Here is a 20,123-nt window from a genome sequence, read left to right as displayed (position 1 = left end):
ATTATACATTTAATTATAGCCAGCATATTGTGACTTGCAGGTCTGATGTGGCTCATTCAAACACATTCACTTGGGCAGAATTTATTGAACGCAACCACCATCATGTCTCTGTCACTATCAAATACAGTTATGGGTTACACAGTTATCGCTCACATTCATTCAAAACATTCATTCAAAAGGCATACTGGGAAATACGCAAATACCCCCCCCCCCCCCAAAAGAAACTAACACTAAATATGTTTTGGCCTAACACTCTGTGTATGTAACAAGTGTACCAGCATCAACTTTAATAGCCATGGTGTTAGGGACCAACACTATAGTAGGGTTGTTAGTTTGTCAACACTTTGTAAAGTGTTAGTTTAACACTATTTTGGTGGTTCATATATAATTTCTAAGAAAGTGTTACATTTTAACACTGTGGATGTTAAGATTCTGATCTCAAATTTGCTGTGTATGTAAGATCACAGGAGCTGAGTCACTTGCTGCAGGCTGGGTGTAGTGCTAGGCCTACTACATCTGGCTTGTGTTGGCTGCAGCTCTGCATGATGGCACGTTTGTGCACATGCACAACTATACACACCCCTCTCCCAGCCATCCCTGTGTAACCTGAGCTATGGGGCCAAAGGCTGACCAATAACAACTCTCTAGTCTGGATTGTCCTGTTGCTGTGAAGGCATTAGCAAGTCTTTCCATCTACTTAAGGGTCACACACAACGCACAGAATTTTGATCTAGCCTTCATCTGCCGATTGTTCAGTGTTTTAGTGACACCCCTCTGTAGACGTCTGACTGATGCCATTTTTCACCTGATTCTACATGTAAAATTGTTGCTCACTCGCCTCACAAATTATGTTCAGAAGACCTGAGGTGCTAATTCCTCTCGGCCAGAAACCGCTATTGGTGTGCCTGGGCCCTTACTGTGTTCTATGGTGTCTTCAGTTGCAACCCAGTATCAACCACATTGTGTACTTACAAACTACATCCGCTCTTATCACATTTATCCTGCAATTACTGCTCTGAAAAAACATCCCTACCTGTTGTGCACTAAGAGTGACAATTTTCATATGACAGAACTGGTGTATATTCCAGACATATTGAAAAATGTTAATGTGTTGACTTGGCTATGCGTTTCTTTTTTATCAGATGTACTTCTTCCTTTTATCAGAACAAGCACTTCTTTCTTTTGACCAGATTTTGTTTCTATATTCTGTATATTCACTAAAACCCCCCTTTCTCCTCTCTCAGCGTTGCAGTGCGACTGCCAGTGGTGTAGTAACAGTACCTGCTACACGGATGGCCTGTGCTTTGTGTCCTTTGTCAAGTCGGGCAGTAAGATGGTGGCACAGGGGAGCAGGTGTTTACTGGAAGCAGACCTCATCCCTAAAGACAGGCCGTTCTTCTGCGCCCCTTCCAAGAAGGAGAACACTGGTGTTGTCCCTGTCTGCTGCAACAGAGACATGTGTAACAAAGACCTCAACCCAGAAGACTACTCAGAGACATGTAAGTGTCTGATATGTCTCGGGTCTCTATCATCTTTCACATGCATGCCATGTCCTAAATTGGCTACTAGCTCATAGGCAATTACCTAATGTGCAGTGCATCTGTGTAGATCTGAAAGGAGGAAGTCATAATATGAAAATGTTGCCCATCATATTACTATATACTTTCCTAATCATTTCAGATGTACAAAAAATGTTTTGGGGGTAGGTGCTAGGTGTATATATGTGGTATTGGGTGACTCAATCTAAACAGCGAAGCAGAGAACTGATGGCGAGACAATATATTTCTAAAGCATGTTTGATCCTCCATTCACTATTCTACAATGTCTCCTGCACAAAGCATTCCCTGTACTTTCAAGGACCATGGACCTTGAAAATATGTCACAGAATTGTCTGTGTTACTGTGTGTGTGCGCGCTCTGCATAAGTACAATTGAATCTTTCCCCCATTCTGCTCCTCTTTCAGTTTCTGTCACCTGCTTTTTGAAATATGAACCCATACATACAGGCCACAGGCCCAAGTCATTTTTCAGCTCTGATTTATTGGATGTTAGGTCATTTTTATAAGAACAGGAGGTGATTGTTAGTGATACTATTCTCCCAGCAACAACCCATGTTTCTTCGTGAGTTATTTACTTTCTCCCCGCAAGGCTCTTCCTGTTTCTTTTTATAGCACTCTCACTCATACGGGAGAGTCACAATTACAATTTATAAACCCAGTATCCTGGACACGAACACACATTCCATTGAACACGCATTTTAGTTTAAGACCGTCTTAATCTGTGTTCAGGAAACTGGCACTATATGTCACTGAATATATCTGAAGCAATGTCTCTGCTTGGACACGCTGTCTGTCGGGTTCTGCTCTTGTGGTCCGAAAGAAGCACCTCACTGCTCCCATTCTTGATCATGGGTCTGGAACTGCCTCCATGCTGTGCTTCTCAGTATGGTAGTCAGCAGATATCCTCTCTCACCATACTGTCATTCAGTAATAGCAAGGCCGTTCTTAAGCCTTCCTCTGTGTGCAGCTGTGACTATTGGAAAGATTTGACAGGTTGCAGTCGCCAGGCAGTTGGATGATTTGAAAAGCTCCAGAAGCAACTTTTGATGCTTCATAATGGAATCCCACGACAGCTCTTATTCTGAGAGCTCAAAGTGTCTGACTTAAAGTTCCATTAATATTTGATCACCCTCAAGTTTCAGATCGCACTCCTCTGATTCTCAGCAAGTCAATTAGAGAAAGTCTAGCCAGTATCGGGAAATGCATTTCAATTTAAACCGGACTGTCGCAATGTTTTCAAAGGAACTCTTATCAGTTCCTGCTTTTTTGTATCACTGTCCCATGCATGTGTGTTAGTATGGCACCACACTAACCCCAGTCTCGTCCCCCCTCCAGTCCCCACAGCCCGTACCCCTCCACTGAGCCCAGTGACCCTGGCGGCCGTCATCGCGGGGCCGGTGTGTATGCTGTGTTTCGTGCTGCTGCTGGTGTTCTATGTGTGCCACAGCCGCTCGATTATCCACCACCGCGTGCCCAATGAGGAAGACCCTGCCATGGACCACCCCTTCCTGGCTGACGGCCATACCCTCAAAAACCTCATCTACGACATGACCACCTCAGGCTCCGGATCAGGTGGGTTTTGTAGTTCTATCTACTACTGTACATTCATCACACCCTTTGGGAGATACGTTTTAAACAGATTGAGTTTAATGGAGGAGGTGTAGCATGCTCTACTATGGTACCGATAAAGCTTTGTACAAGATGTCCGGTTTTATCTTTGTACATATGTTCCTAAAAATTAACATAACGGTGTCCCTTCTCCCTACCAATGCAGTTTTCGCACCTCGGGGTGCTAGAATCTACCTTAGGATAGATTTACGTATTCCATATATTTTAAGGTGGGATGCTATATCAGCCCAATGCACAAAGTCTGACTGTAGGCACTTTCAAATGACATTTACTGACAGGGTTATGTAAGTTGTTCTGAAAATGCCTAGAAGTTGTTTCTATAGAGCTGCAATACTGACCTTGGGAACGCTTACAGTTTCTCATACTAAATGGGTTGTAATTAAGAAGTTCTTCAATACTGTGGTTTTCTATGGAGCGGTCCGCAAGATGTAAATGAGAGCCAATAAGCTGCCGGAAATGTTCTTGGCTATGAATGTATCAGCGAATGATTGAGACCTGAGTGTTTCATCAGTAATACATCCGTTTAGCAGCCGGTGAGACTGGACCATCATTCAATCATGGAAACAGAATCGTATTAATCTAATTAAATCAGAAAAATAGAATTGTGGCCATCATTCCATAATGGCTTTAACATGAACTGGAGATGAAAAGTTATTCAGCAACTTGATATCAGCCTTCTATTGTTGGCGAGGTCATGACAGTATTTGGTTTTTCTCTGCCTTGGCACCAACTTACTGGTTATTCGCTCTGCTCATTGAGTTTAATGTCCAGGTTGAAGAGAAGGTAAAATAATGCAGACCACCCATGCAGCTGGAACGTGGGCAGAAGCACGCTCTAGAATAGGGTTTCCCAAACACCTCTCATGCCTCTCCCCCCAGGTGCACCTTTTGTTTTTTTGCCTTAGCAATACACTGTTGATTCAGATAATCAAAGCTTGATGATGAGTTGGTTATTTAAATAATCTGTGTAGTACTAGGGGGGAGGGGGAAACTGTCCTGCGCCCCCCTCCCTAGTACTGAGGGCTCTAGACTGTTTTATATACATGTACGGTATACCAGGTGAAACCAGACAGACAGAGGACCTCCAAGGTACAGAATGAGAGGATACTGTCAAAACAGACACTCTTCAGACAGTGATTAATTTGTTCTATTTTCCGAAGACATTTTGTTTGACGTCTTTGAAACAGAGAGTAGCTGCAGGTCTGACTGTTGAAGTCTTCCTACTGTACCTCTGTCTTTCTCAGTGTTCTTCTGGACTTGTGCACACATTGGATTTGTCGACAGAAAGAGTCATTCCATTTTTGGATCCAATGGCCTGCTTTTAATCCGTGTCTTCAGTGTCTCTTCCACACAACCAATATCACAGTTGTGAGTTCCTTTCACCGTGCTGTATAGAACTGCTTTCAAACTTCTCCTAAAACCCTGGCCTCCTAATAACTGGGCTCCCTCTCCATACAACCCACCCACTCCCTCCACAGGTCTGCCCCTATTGGTGCAGAGGACCATAGCCAGGACCATCATCCTGCAGGAGAGCATCGGAAAGGGGAGGTTCGGGGAGGTGTGGCGGGGCCGCTGGCGAGGAGAGGAGGTGGCCGTTAAGATCTTCTCATCCCGGGAGGAGCGCTCGTGGTTCCGTGAGGCCGAGATCTACCAGACAGTCATGCTTCGCCATGAAAACATCCTGGGCTTTATTGCCGCTGACAACAAAGGTTCGAGGAAATATTGGAACAGGGTAGTGTTCAGTAGGGAGAAACATTTTTGAAACAGGGAGGTACTTGTCCAATAAGAGCCCAGATTTTCATTTTCTGTAGGAAAATGTTTTGATAGTGTGCCCTACTGAACATGACTGTATTGATCCTATTTTCTATGACTAATGATGCTCTTAATTTGACAAGAAGTTGGAACTGTGTATTTGGGACCAAGATAGTATAGTCAGGATACTAGCAGGCAGCGTTTCATTGAGTTTCTCTGATCTGTTGTAAATGCAGGCATTGTGTGAAGTGTAGCTCACCTAACTTCTCTCTCTTACTCACTCTCTCACTGTTCTCTCTCTCGCTGTTCTCTCTCTCCTTTCCTCTCAGATAACGGCACGTGGACCCAATTGTGGCTGGTATCAGATTACCATGAGCACGGCTCCCTTTTTGACTACCTGAACAGGTACACGGTGACAGTGGAGGGCATGATCAAGCTGTCCCTGTCCACCTCCAGCGGCCTGGCTCACCTGCACATGGAGATTGTTGGCACGCAAGGTGAGGAGGACCAATCAAAATGTGTCTCTTAATGTACTTCGTATAGCATATGTATCCACATAACATGTACATAGTTATGAAATGTAGTGGTTTTACTCTGCACTCAGATATTCCTTTCTCTGCATCTCTCTTCCTTTTCCTCTTCTCTCTCCCCCGCTCGCTCTCGCGCTCTCTCTCCATTTACCCACTTCCCCCTGTTCTCCTCCCCACAGGTAAACCTGCCATCGCCCACCGCGACCTGAAGTCTAAGAACATCCTGGTGAAGAAGAATGGTACTTGCTGCATCGCTGACCTGGGATTGGCTGTCCGGCATGACTCTGCCACTGACACCATCGACATCGCCCCCAATCACAGAGTTGGAACCAAGAGGTGACTGCCTGCACGGCCAGAGAAACAAGTGTCTGCGATACACACAGAGGGAGAAACACACATACACTGTAAACACAGAAATGGACACACACAGACAGATAAAGAGAGAGAAACCTCACGTAATGCGACAACTACTTAAGATTAGGTAGAACTTAATTAGGTGACATTATTTTGCTCGGGTCCCTTAATCCACACAGCTGTGTATGCCCTCATTGGAGTGCTGTCAGTATTGAGTCTGTCTTGGGCTGAGGCTCAGGGAAAATGACATCTGAGTCATTGGGCCTGTTGACATTGGATGCCTGTGAGTGATAGAGAGAGCGGAGGAGTGATGACGAGAGAAACTGCTGAGTGGATACAGCGTTATCTCTGAAATCTTAATCCGCTCAGTGGAAGGCGCGTGTTGGCAAAGTATCGCTATCTGATCCGATTGATCCATTACACTTCTCGGGTAACAGTGTAAAACATGGTTAAAACGATCATTTTGATATCATGAATGGTGAATTCTTGCATCCATAGCTCGGTCTATGAATTTGAGAGTGATTCAATTTCTCCAGCCCCATCCCTCAGCTGTTTACTGAACCAGGGGTGAGACCCTTTGTTATTGTTTCTACTGCTGATTACCGCTTTAAGGTATCGCCTGCATTACTTTTATTTGCGTGAGTAACGCCATTTATCACTAATGTTCATTGTTTACAGTTTAAGTCGGAAGTTTACATACACTTAGGTTGGAGTCATTAAAACTAGTTTTTCAACCACTCCACAAATTTATTGTTAACAAACTATGGTTTTGGCAAGACATCTACTTTGTGCATGACACAAGTCATTTTTTCAACAATTGTTAAGACAGTTTATTTCACTTATAATTCACCGTATCACAATTCCAGTGAGTCATAAGTTTGTATACTAAGTTGACTGTGCCTTTAAACAGCTTGGAAAATTCCAGAAAATTATGTCATAGCTTTAGAAGCTTCTGATAGGCTAATTGACATCATTTGAGTCAATTGGAGGTGTACCTGTGGATGTATTTCAAGGCCTACCTTCCAACCCAGTGCCTCTTCGTGTGACATCATGGGAAAATCAAAAGAAATCAACCAAGACCTCAGAAAACAAATTGTAGACCTCCACAAGTCTGTTTCATCCTTGGGAGAAATTTCCAAATGCCTGATGGTACCAAGTTCATCTGTACAAAAAATAGTATGCAAGTATAAACACCATGGGACCAAGCAGCCCTCATACCGCTCAGGAAGGAGATGCGTCCTGTCTCCTAAAAATTAATGTACTTTGGTGCGAAAAGTGCAAATCAATCCCAGAACAACAGCAAAGGACCTTGTGAAGATGCTGGAGGAAACGGGTAGAAAAGTATCTATATCCACAGTAAAACGAGTCTAATATCGACATAACCTGAAAGGCCGCTCAGCAAGCAAGAAGCCACTGCTTCAAAACCGCCCTAAAAAAGGCCAGACTACGGTTTGCAACTGCACATGGGGGCAAAGATCATACTTTTTGGGGAAATGTCCTCCGGTCTGATGAAACAAAAATAGAACTGTTTGGCTATAATGACCATTGTTATGTTAGGATGAAAAATGGGGAGGCTTGCAAGCCGAAGAACACCATCCCAAACGTTAAGCATGGGGGTGTTAGCATCATGTTTTGGGGGTTCTTTGCTGCAGGAGGGACTGGTGCACTTCACAAAATAGATGGCATCATGAGGGATGAAAATTATGTGGATATATTGAATCAACATCTCAAGACATCAACCAGGAAGTTAAAGCTTGGTCGCAAATGGGTCTTCCAAATGGACATTGACCCCAAGCATACTTCCAAAGTTGTGGAAAAATGGCTTAAGGACAACAACGTCAAGGTATTGGAGTGGCCATCACAAAGCCCTGACCTCAATCCCATAGAAAATTTGATGGCAGAACTGAAAAAGCTTGTGCGACCAAGGAGGCCTACAAACCTGACTCAGTTACACCAGCTCTGTCAGGAGGAATGGGCCAAAATTCACCCAACTTATTATGGGAAGCTTGTGGAAGGCTACTTGAAATGTTTGACCCAAGTGAAACAAATAAAAGGCAATGCTCCCAAATACTAATTGAGTGTATATAAACTTCTGACCCACTGGGAATGTGATGAAAGAAATAAAAGCTGAAATAAGTCATTCCCTCTACTATTATTCTGACATTTCACATTCTTAAAATAAAGTGGTGATCCTAACTGACCCAAAACAGGGAATTGTTACTGGGATTAAATGTCAGGAATTGTGAAAAACTGAGTTTAAATGTATTTCGATAAGGTGCATGTAAACTTCCGACTTCAACTGTAGGTATCATAATTAAGAGGACAGTGTCCAGTGTCGTTCCCACAATGATATAAGGAATGGACAAGGATGTGTAAAAGAGTAGATGAGGATGTGAAAATGGTTATGTGTACAACAATGTGTCAGGCTAATGCTATACAGAGGGATGGAAGAAGGGGGTGTGAGGGGAAGTGTGAAAGGAAGACTGTTGTGTGAGGGAGGAAGGTTGAAGCTGAAGTGTTGCAGCGCGGGGCATGTCGAGCAGTGCTGGGGGGCTTGGCTGGTCACAGCGCTCACCAGCAGCAGTGCTGGGGGGCTTGGCTGGTCACCGCGCTCACCAGCAGGCACCAGCTAATCCGCTTCACTGATGCGGTCTTTCTGTGTGTGCTGTCAACCCCACTGTAACACACACACAAGCTCACACACACATGCACAAGCACACTCACACTGACGTGTGCAAACACACATTATGTTCTTCTGTCCTTGTGGAGACCTAAAATTACATTTCCGTTCAGAATCCTATTTTCCCTAACCCCAAAACTAACCCTAACAACCCATAACCTAAACCTAACCTCTAAGCTTAAAATAGCATTTGTCCTCATGGGGACATGGAAATGTTCCTTGTTTTACTATCCTTGTGGGGACGTTTGAGGATTTTAGGTCCCCACAAGGACAGAAGAACCAACCCACACACACACACCGTCCCTCCCCCCCATCTCACCACCACTGTCCCCTGGGGCCTCCAACAACATGTTCACCCCACCAGGCGGCGCTGCAGTCACTGACAGTGTGCTAATGTATCGCCTGGCTTTGTATTCTTGCCACACTCTGCCCTTCCTGTCCTTTCATGTACACTGTGATGGACCGTGAACTCTAACCTACTACAGCCCCTCTCTCTCGCTCGGTCTTGCTCGCGTGCTCTATTTCTCTCGCGCTATTTCTCGCTCTCTCTCTCTCTCCCGCTTTCCCTCTCCTGCGCTCCCACTCTCCTGACAACACTGCAAGGCTCGCCTCGATCAGATCATCATGTAGTGAAGGATTGGACAAGAGACTTGAGAGTGTACAGGGTCACTCAAGATACTCTGAGAATAATGAGATCATGTTGTCACTCTGTCTGAGAGGCTAAAGGGAACTGTCTGGTGAATGTCTCCTCAGGTACATGGCCCCTGAAGTCCTGGATGACTCCATAAACATGAAGCATTTTGAGTCATTCAAGCGGGCAGATATCTACGCCATGGGCCTGGTGTTTTGGGAGATCGCACGGAGATGCTCAATAGGAGGTGAGTTAACACTATGCTCCTTTTAGCTCCAAGTTGTTTTGGCCCCAAGGACCTTGGCTAATTCTGAAGCATCAAGTCCATTACACAGAGCAGCCAGCCACTGACACAAAAGGCTTTGGATCTGTGGGACTCTGACCCTTCTCTGATCTGTCCCTTTAAGGCTTGGTGTCATCACATTTGTCATTCTCTGATATTTTCAACGTTTTCTGTCAGAATTGTATCGTAGATTGCCATTGGCCTGTGTTCTTAGATTGGCATTGGCCTTTGTTCTGTGTAAGCCTTTGTCTAAGCCAATCCTGTGTCTGTTGCCCCCCTCAGGTATCCACGAGGACTACCAGCTGCCCTACTATGACCTGGTCCAGCCAGACCCCTCGGTGGAGGAGATGAGGAGGGTGGTGTGTGACCAGAAACTACGGGCCAACATCCCCAACAGGTGGCAGAGCTGCGAGGTATGACACCATGCATTTCTTACCTTTAGGCACTGCCCTTAGGGATATCATCCATTTTGTTTCTCGCTCCCTCTCTCTGTTTCTTGGTTGGTCTGTCTACCTCTGCTCTGTCTCTGTCTCTTGCTTTCTCCCCCTCTCTCTATCTTTCTCCATTGTTTTGTCTCTACTCTCCTTTCGGTCTCCTGCAAACAGCCTTCCCACTTCATCATCACTAGATCCACTCTCCGGCTCCTCTGTCTTTATTGATGCACTTTGTATTGCTGGAGAACAGACAATTAGATTACATCCAATTTGCAGTAATACAGCTTCCTAATCAAATCATCATCCCCTGCAAGGTTACAATGGCTGCTGCCAGAGCATCAGCATCCCAGGTCAGCTGTAAAGCAAACCACTGGATTGATGGCCAAGCTTGTTAATATTAAATGGCCCATCAGTCTATAGTCCATCAGTCTAACTGGCCCATCAGTCTGTTCTGTTCACTCTGTCTGCGGTTGGAGAAACAAGGCAGAAATTAGCGGTTTTAAATCACTCAAAGCTGATATGCTAAATTGACCCAAAGAGCACACAGGGACACATTCAAAGAGATGCATAGGAGACTCATCTCTCTGCCCTTGTCTCTGCTGCTCCTCACTTTAAATCTGGAGATGGACTGGTGTTCGTTCAGCAGTGCTGAGCTTTCTCTCTCTGTCTCTAATGTTGCCAATGTTAAAAGTCATAAACATTTCCACAGCTCGGCTGCGTGGGTGTGAGCCGCCGGCATACATACATACACGTAGCAGCAGCCTTTAGTTAAGAGAATGAGTTTATCTGGATGTCTAGACAGGTCTGTTCCAGCCAGGGTCATGTTGTGTAGCTGTCTCCTCTAATAAACAAAGCATTCACACAGACCGCTGGTTCTGAAGCGGAGCACATGTCCGTGACATCTCGACAATGAAACGCAATGTTGGTTCAGGAACTATGTTTATTATAAGATGCGGTAAAGACGTCAATGGAAGAGACCGTGGGGATAGAAAGATGCCGGATTGGTGCACATGCAACAAATCTGATCTAAGAAATGGGACATTGGCAGTGGTGGAAAAAGTGTCCGATTTTCATACTTGAGTACAAAATAAAGATGAATAGAAAATGACTCAAGTGAAAGTCTCCCAGTAAAATACTACTTGAGTAAAATATACTTAAATATCAAAAGTAAATGTAATTGCTCAAATAAATTTAAGTGTCAAAAGTAAAAGTATAAATAATTTCAAATTCCTTATATTAAGCAAACTAGACGGCACCATTTTCTTGGTTTTTATAATGTACGGATAGCCAGGGGCACAATCGAACACTCAGCCATCATTTACAAACAAATCTTGTGGTGTTTAGTGACTCGCCAGGTCAGAGGCAGTAGGGAAGACCACATGTTCTCTTGATAAGTGTGTGAATGGACCATTTCCCTGTCCTGCTGAGCATTTACAAGGTAACGAGTACCTTTGGGTGTCAAGGAAAATGTATGGAGTAAAAAGTACATTATTTTCTTTAGGAATGTAGTGAAGTAAAAGTTGCCAATAATTTATAAATAGTAAAGTACAGATACCCCAAAAAACGACTTCAGTGGTACTTTAAAGTATTTTTACTTAAGTAATTTACACCACTGTATATTGGTCATCCATCACCATTGATGTATTGTAACAGGCCCACAATGTGGTTACCAATGTTAGATTATGATATTTGGCTGTTTTTGCTACATAACATTTAGAAGTAGTCCCTTTTCAAGTTTAGAAGAAGTTGACTGCTAAATGCCGACTCCCATTCATAAACGGTGGCTTCGGAAAGTATTCAGACCCTTTGACTTCTTCCACATTTTGTTACGTTAAACCCTTATTATGAAGTTGATAAATAAATAATTTTCCTCAGCAATCTACACACAATATCCCATAATGACAAAGCCAAAACAGATTTTTTTTGTCTTTGCAAATGTATTAAAAATAAAAAACAGAACTTAAGTATTCAGACCCTTTGCTATGAGACTCGAAATTGATCTCCGGTGCATCCTGTTTCCATTGATCATCCTTAAGATGTTTCTACAACTTCATTGGAGTCCATCTGTTGTAAATTCAATTGATTGGACATGATTTGGAAAGGCACACACCTGTCTATATAAAGTCCCACAGTTGACAGTGCATGTCAGAGCAAAAACCAAGCCATGAGATCGAAGGAATTCTCTGTAGAGCTCTGAGACAGGATTGTGTCGAGACACAGATCTGGGAAAGGGAACCAAAAATATTCTGCCGCATTGAAGGTCCCAAAGAACACTCCCATCATTCTTAAGGGAAGAAGTTTGGAACCACCAAGACTCTTCCTAGAGCTGGCCTCCCATCTAAACTGAGCAAGCGGGGGAGAAGGGCCTTGGTCAGGGAGGTGACCAAGAACCTGACTGTCACACTCTGACAGAGCTCTGCAGTTCTTCTGTTTAGATAGGAGAACCTTGTAGAAGGATAACCATCTCTGCAGCACTCCACCAATCAGGCCTTTATGGTAGTGGCCAGACGGACGCCACTCCTCAGTAAAAGGCACACGACAGCCCGCTTGGAGTTTGCAAAAAGGCACTGAAAGACTCACAGACCATGAGAAACAAGATTCTCTGGTCTGTTGAAACCAAGATTGAACACTTTGGCCTGAATGCCTAGCATTATGCTCTCTATGTTTTTCAGCGGCAGTGAGACTAGTCAGGATTGAGGCAAAGATGAAGGAAGCAAAGTACAGAAATATCCTTGATGAAAACCTGCTCCAGAGTGCTCAGGACCTCAAACTGGGGTGACGGTTCACCTTCCAACAGGACAATGACCCTAAGCACAGAGCCAATGTTTCTACTGTGCTTAAAGCTGCCCATTTAATAGTACATGCTCTAGCAATGTGAAATATGTTATTAGAAGAACAATCAAAGTGTTGGTTGAAGAATAATTAGTGTTTATTTAATTTAAAGATGTTTGTTTGAAACACTGCACTGTATCCCTGTTGACGTGCCATTGCAGAATAATTTGCGTGATGTGCGAGTTTTCAAGGAATATATATTGGTTGATAGGAATAACGTTGTTTATGATGCATTGAAATTTCCATGGAAAATGATGCGTTTATGGTTTAAATGTATTTTGGGCTATTGCTTAGGCCTACTTAGGTGCTTATTTGGCCTTTTCCCGAGAGCGAGCAAGTTGGGCAGGTAACAGGTTGGCAATAGTAGAGCCATACCGAAGTTTTGTTATAAACTTTTCAGGCATCAACTCTGTCTATTAGCTACTGAGAATATCTTTGATTTATCCAAATCATTATGTCAATGTCCTGTCTGTTATTTTTTGCACAAAGTCTATTGGCCAATTCGTCCTGCACCGTCGTCACTGTCCGATCCGCTGCCTCGGCTCATGCTTCACAGTAGGCATTCAGTGTCCGGGCATACTGCTGATTACAGCCCTGCATTCAACACCGTAGAATCACTGACACATCAATAGGACCACCAGGATCTTTGGCGGCGATCGGGGGATTGATAAATAGGGATGCTGTGGATTGGTATTCAGGCTTGTGGCTGTGGCCTGGATGTTGTAAGTCTGACCAGCCTCTTCACGTCAGAGCTCCATTGTGTCTCCATTGCTTACAGGGTAACGTTGTCATTGCTGAGACGTGCGGACTATGGGTTGAAGTCTTAGTTCAGACTTCTGCTGCAGTTTCAACACCATGCCTCTGAGTCTCTGTCATTGTTTATCTCTCTCACGCTCATGAGTTCTTGCACAACAACAGTGATTCTACTTCAAAGAATGACATTGTGACTTTGGTTGCAAAGGGAGGGTATATTACTGGGTATATATTCAGAAGTTTACCAGTAAACTACCAGCATTTTGGTATCTTCCAAGGATTTTATGAAATCTAGTGGTTGTTTGTTGTACTTTAGATTATCACAGGTAATTATCTCTGTCCGTCTGTGGCTTTATCACAGGTAAAATATATGAAATAATTAAACATGATGAAAAAGCTGTAAAACTATACATTTAGTGAATACCATTTATGTTTAATATGATAGATTCCGCATGAAATATGCTTAATATTTTTAGACACTTATTAATTTTATGTTGTCAATATGTATTTGTCAATGTTTTGGTTTCAAACTGGTGGCAGTTGTGAAAATAGTTGGACAAGTTTCAGAGTTAAATAAAAATAATCCCATTGATAATTAATGTTTTTTTTTAATTAATTAGGCTATTTTCTCTGGAACCATATGGTCTATCAACTAGAAATTCATAGTTGATGTGGACACAGATATAAAAAATGAACACCAAATATGAATAAAACTTTTTTTTTTAAATATTCAATTACAAATTACCAAAGTTATGATAGATTGCCATATAACTTCTGTTAATTACCAAAAATACTGAAGATTCTGGTAAATTACCAGTAGCTTTGCAACTAATTGTGACATTGCTACAGACATGGTGTATACTCAACGATTGGTGGGGGCAACAACTTGCAAAACAAAATGTGGGTGTGTTATTGCTGCTTGTGATATTGACCCACTGTCTCCCCTGCCTCTGTCCCCTCCCCAGGTGCTGCGAGTGATGGCTAAGATCATGAGGGAGTGTTGGTACTCCAACGGGGCGGCCCGCCTCACCGCGCTGCGCATCAAGAAGTCCCTGTCCCAGCTCAGCCAGCAAGAGGGCATCAAGATGTAGACTAGAGGGTCAAGACTACCTGTCTGTCTGGACTTTCTTTCTGTCCCCATCGCTATGTGCTGTTCTCTTCCACATCTCTTTCTCTGAAGAGGAAGGGAGGGGATAGTACAATTCAGGTGGGTGTGTGTACCTTTCAATGTCTCATTCCTTCAAGGCTGATTGGAGATTGCTTCTCTGCTCTTCTCTGTTCTCCTCTGAGATTGCATCAGGACATGGGTGGATTCTGGATAACATTCTAGACTCTGGATGCAGAGACACAACCTCCTGTCCCTCCCGTTGTTTTGCCTGACTGTATCCATCCCTTCTTTCTTACCCCATGCAAGAAACACTGGACTTTAATTGGAACCTCCTGTAGGAATTCCATTGCAAATATTCTGAATCAAAGAAAATATGCATTGAAAGAAATTCTAAATTTTGATATACCTCTCAAGGTCAGTGTCTATTTAAGTGTTTTGTTTAAACATGATTAAGTGTTACTTATATGAATTTCTTTATTTCACTTAATATCTTTCACCTTAAAATGTTTATTTTACAGATGCCAGATCCATATTTTTTTATGTGTTTTGTCAAGCAAAACAGAACATGACCTCATTAAGCTTTGTCAAATATGCAGTGAAATATGCAATATCTTGTTCATTGCTATGTATATATGTTCCTTAAAGTGTATACAGTGCATTCAGACAGTATTCAGACCCCTTGACTTATTCCACATTTGTTACGTTACAGCCGTATTCTAAAATGGATTTTTTTTAAATTCCCCACTGATCAATCTACCGTGCACACAGTTCCCATAATGACCAAGCAATTTTTTTGTATGAATGTTTGCAAATGTATATAAAAAAAAAACTTTGATGGGGAGTGTTGCTGCACAGCTATTTTCAGGTCTCTCCAGAATTGTTTGATCGGGTTCAAGTCCGGGCTCTGGCTGGGCCACTCAAGGATATTCAGACTTTTCCCGAAGCTACTCTTGCATTGTCTTGGCTCTGTGCTTAGGGTCCTTGTTCGGTTGGAACGTGAACCTTCGCCCCAATTTGAGGTCCTGAGCACTCTGGAGCAGGTTTTCATCAAGGATCTGTCTGTACTTTGCTCTGTTCATCTTTACTTTGATCGTGACAAGTCTCCCAGTCCTAGCCACTGAAAAACATCCCCAGAGCATGATACTGCCACCACCATGCTTCACCGTAGGGATGGTGCCAGGTTTCCGCCAGATGTGACGCAATCTTGGTTTCATCTGGCCACTCTACCATAAAGGCCTGATTTGGTGGATTCCTGCAAAGATATCTATCTTTTTTTATAATTTAAAAGTTTACAACTTTTTTCTCCCCAATTCCATGGCATCCAATTGGTAGTTAGTCTTGTCTCATCGCTGAAATTCCCATACAGACTAGGAAGAGGTGAAGGTTGAGAGTTGTACGTCCTCCGAAACACAACACAACCCAGCCAAGCTGCCCTTCTTCTTGACACAATGCCCACTTAACCCGGAAGCCAGCCCCACCAATATGTCGGAGGAAACACCATACACCTGGCGACCGTGTCAGCGTGCATTGCGCCTGGCCCACCACAGGAGTCGCTAGAGGGCTCATGGGACAAGAACATCCCTGCCAGTCAAACCCTTGCCTAACCCTGACGACGCTGGGCCAATTGTGCGCCACCCCATGGGTTTCCCGGTCGCGGCTGGCTGCGACAGAGCCTGGACTCGAACCAGGATCTCTAGTGGCACAGCTAGCCTTAGACCACTGCACCACTCGGGAGCTCTGTCAGAGTGACCACTGGGTTCTTGGCCACATCCATGACCAAGGCCCTTCTCTCCCGATTGCTCAGTTTAGCTGGGTGGCCAGCTCTAGGAAGAGTATTGTTGGTTGCAAACTTCTTTCATTATAAGAATGATGGAGACCTTCATTGCTGTAGACATTTTTTTTACCCTTCCCCTGATCTGTGACTCTACACAATCCTGTCTCGGTGCTCTACGGACAATTTCTTCATCCTAATTTTTGCTCTGAGGTGCACTGTCATCTTATATAGACAGGTGTGTGTCTTTCCAAATCATTTCCAATCAATTTAATTTACCGCAGGTGGACTCCGTTCAAGTTGTAGAAACATCTCAATGATGATCAATGGAAACAGGATTCACCGGAGCTCAATTTTCGACTCTCATAGCAAAGGGTCTGAATACTTATGTAAGTAAGGTTTTTCTGTTTTTTATTTTTAATAAATGTGCAAAACTTTCGAAAAAGCTGTGTTCACTTTGTTGTTATGAGGTATTATGTGTAGATTGATTAGTGGAAAATGTATTTAATCCATTTTAAAATAAGGCTGTAACGTAACAAGATGTGGAAAAAGTCAAGGGGTCTGAATACTTTCTGAATGCACTGTATATGAGTGGTTGTATATGGGTGTACTCAATTCCAATGCATTTGGTGTGTGTGTGTATACAGGTGTACATTCTGTATGCATGTGTACATGCAGTACATCTACGCTGATAGATATACATGTACCTCTATTTTATACAAACTGCTCTTTTGTTATTTCAACCACAACCAGGAAGTTCTCTGAATCAGTCATCCAATCATATGTTAATGTAGTAGGAGGAGGTTCTCTGAACAAATGGCTCCTCCCACTGCCATAGGAAATGATGCAGTGGAGATCAGGGTCATATTCATTAGGCACCAAACGGAAGGAAATGGACTGAAACAGGGTGGGTCTACCTGGACTAAATGTATCTAATAAGATCAATGTTTTTAAACATTTTGCTAAGGTGTGCACTAATGAATAAAACCCAGGGTTGCCATTAGGCCTAAGCAACACCATGATACCAGTTTACCTGTCACTCTTCTCAGCAGTAATGCATCCTGTACAGTTTTAAGGGAAAGCATTGATGGAGCTACATTATGTAGGCTTTTTTATTTCCTGCATACTTTTATTGCTTTTATGTCAATGAGTTTTCACATATCTATGGGCATAACATTTCAAACAAGAATGTACATTTGTATATCTTAGAGATGTGTACAGCTCTACCTTGACCGTGAGAAAGCCCCTTGAGACCTATACAGGTCCTGTAGTTGATCTTTCGTTGTTGGCATGAAAGAAAAAACTAAATGTTAATTTATTAGTTGGTAATATCCTTATGCTTTTAAACTTAAAGATTTGATCATGTGACCTCACTTCTTATTTTCCAATAGGACAAAACACAGTAAACATGAATTTAAGAGCGTAAAGGAAATTCTGTAGACATTGTTTCGTATCGCTTCAGCAGTAAGGAATGCACTTTTGGGAATTGTTGTCTTACATGATCAAAAAAATATATCCTAATCCCAAATAGGAGTAGACTACAATAGGATGAGGTGAGTTCAGATGGATGCTCGTCAATAAGTGCCATAGCATTTTGTTTGACGAGTAGTGTTATTTTTTTATATATATTTTTTGACAAAGGCACATGTATTCATATCTGCTACTGTGTTGTGTTGGTTTTTGTCTTTCAGCACGTTTACAGCATAACTTGCTTTAACCAACCAAAACACCCTTTAAATGTTGTGCCATACATAGAATGCAGAACTGGTTAACCGGGCATCATGTGGATGAAAAACAATAGATTGTGTTTTTTGGTCACATTCATCCGACTTGAGGTGAAGAATATTGCTGCTATAATATACTGTTTGTTGAACCAAAAAAGTATTATTATTTTACAGTGGAACACAAGATGCAACCGTTGTCATTTACTCATCAAAAAATGTTACTTTCTACCGCATTCTTCTGTCTCAAATCACCAGCAGCCTTTCACTTTCTGAAGCAGCATTTGACTTTTCTGAAGCTAGAAACATCCAGGTACTCCTCTCAGCAACATCAACCGCCTCTGAGTCCCTAGCAGCAGGACTCCACTAACTATGGACTCCACTAACTATGCTCACTATCTGCTAGTGTTGTGTTTACATTTACATTTAAGTCATTTAGCAGACGCTCTTATCCAGAGCGACTTACAAATTGGTGCATTCACCTTATGACATCCAGTGGAACAGTAGTGCATCTAAATCTTTTAAGGGGGGTGAGAGGGATTACTTTATCCTATCCTAGGTATTCCTTAAAGAGGTGTTCACCAGGAACCTTGTATTTACCCCCTCCAATGTCAATGTTTTACGAGATTTCCTTTCCCAATTGTTCTATAATCTACAAATGTGGTGTGTTGTTTATGTCATGTATGGTGCTTTATACCTGTATACTGTACCATTCCCCATTAGTTTAGTTTAACTAGTGTGTGTCACTGAATTCCCCATTCTGCCAGTGATACAGTATGTAGCCATCATTATACAGGCATGATTACTGCTGTCACTGACCTGAACTCAAGCACTAAACGAGGAAGTGCCCCGCAGTTGTGTACTGAATGAGATTCTCTGTTTAGCAGAAGGGGAAAACGACCAGTGAGGCAGGCAGGCAGCAAGGCATTCATATTTAGTAGTGGGCTTCTGATGCAACCGCAAAATTGGAAATTGATATTTAACCTCTGCTGTGTAGTACAGATTGTGAAACAGAATTTAAAAAATGTTTCTGATAAGCAAACCATTGTGAAACGTACAGTATTTGATAATTGGGATCCAACCTGAAAGTTCTGTTGTGGAAAATGACAAAATCAGTCATGCTATCCTGTGTTTTACTTCGTGTTATATGCTAGTGTTTTTCTTGCTGATGCAGCCTTGTCTTGTGTGACTTAGTCATAAGTCTGGGTGTACAGATAAGAGCTGGGTGCAACCGCAGTATGTGACATCCCCTTTGTACTATCTGCAAGAACTCCTCTGTGTGTAAACTTGCAGGAAGTAACAGACAATGGTGGCAACGTCAGCTGTCTTAATCTGCACAGACAAGCTAAATGCCTCTTATACACCATGTTCCCCACCCCTGTTTGCACACATCTGCTAACTGCAACATAGACAAAGAGGATGGACATTTCTCTAAAAGCTGAGAGCCATTGTTCGTTGGGCTTTTAACTGCACTGTTGAGTGGATTGTTGACCGCTCCATTTTTGCAAATCTTATAATTAAATTCTTCAAACAACAATTTTGTCTCTTCCCTTATGGTTAGAATTTCCACTACATTTCCCTTGACATCTTTATCATATGTTCTGCAGTAGCTTTTAAGTGTCAAGTAGCTGCAGTATGTGCTACTACATGCTGGCTCCAGTACAAAAGAGCCTTCTTATTTCTCCCAATGCCCACTTTTCACTTATCTAGAATGTTAAATGGAACCATATTCAAAGTCCACCATATGTGCTCCCATGATTCTGCTGAAAAGGGAGGAAATGGAACAATGTGAAGTTTGGCTAAAAAGTAAAAACACAATCGAAAAATGTTAACTATACCTCAACAGACCAATGTTTTTTCAATTATAATTTACCTCAATGTACATAATACTTTATCTACCACGTTTTACATTTTATTTTTATGAAATGTCTAATAAATAAAGTATATTTCTTTATTTGACAGTGGTAGTCGGTGTACTGTTTGTCCCATATGTGTAAGAAGTAATCCTATTGGCCTGAACCAGAATCTGAGAATGTTTCATCTTTAGAATTCTGCAGAGTTTTACAGGAAGGCAGTATATCGATGATT

The 20,123-nt window shown here is 42.5% G+C and overlaps 1 protein-coding gene across 1 annotated transcript in view; it reads left to right on the top strand.

Annotated features, from left to right (window-relative positions):
* Positions 1-17,336, top strand: part of LOC115114475 (TGF-beta receptor type-1-like) — a 40,117-nt gene extending 22,781 nt beyond the window's left edge. Inside the window, exons 2-9 of the mRNA XM_029642725.2 lie at positions 1,245-1,499; positions 2,894-3,130; positions 4,665-4,895; positions 5,268-5,435; positions 5,648-5,804; positions 9,256-9,380; positions 9,699-9,829; positions 14,401-17,336. Of these exons, the coding sequence (XP_029498585.1) occupies positions 1,245-1,499; positions 2,894-3,130; positions 4,665-4,895; positions 5,268-5,435; positions 5,648-5,804; positions 9,256-9,380; positions 9,699-9,829; positions 14,401-14,526 (1,430 nt within the window). The 3' untranslated portion in view covers positions 14,527-17,336. The remainder of the gene's footprint in view (positions 1-1,244; positions 1,500-2,893; positions 3,131-4,664; positions 4,896-5,267; positions 5,436-5,647; positions 5,805-9,255; positions 9,381-9,698; positions 9,830-14,400) is intronic.
* Positions 17,337-20,123: the final 2,787 nt, after the last annotated feature.

The sequence above is a fragment of the Oncorhynchus nerka genome, linkage group LG9b (assembly GCF_034236695.1).
Source record: "Oncorhynchus nerka isolate Pitt River linkage group LG9b, Oner_Uvic_2.0, whole genome shotgun sequence".
NCBI classification, from domain to species: Eukaryota; Metazoa; Chordata; class Actinopteri; order Salmoniformes; family Salmonidae; genus Oncorhynchus; species Oncorhynchus nerka.
The sequence above is the reverse complement of the archived record's forward strand: the minus strand, read 5'-3'. Positions and strand labels throughout refer to the sequence as shown.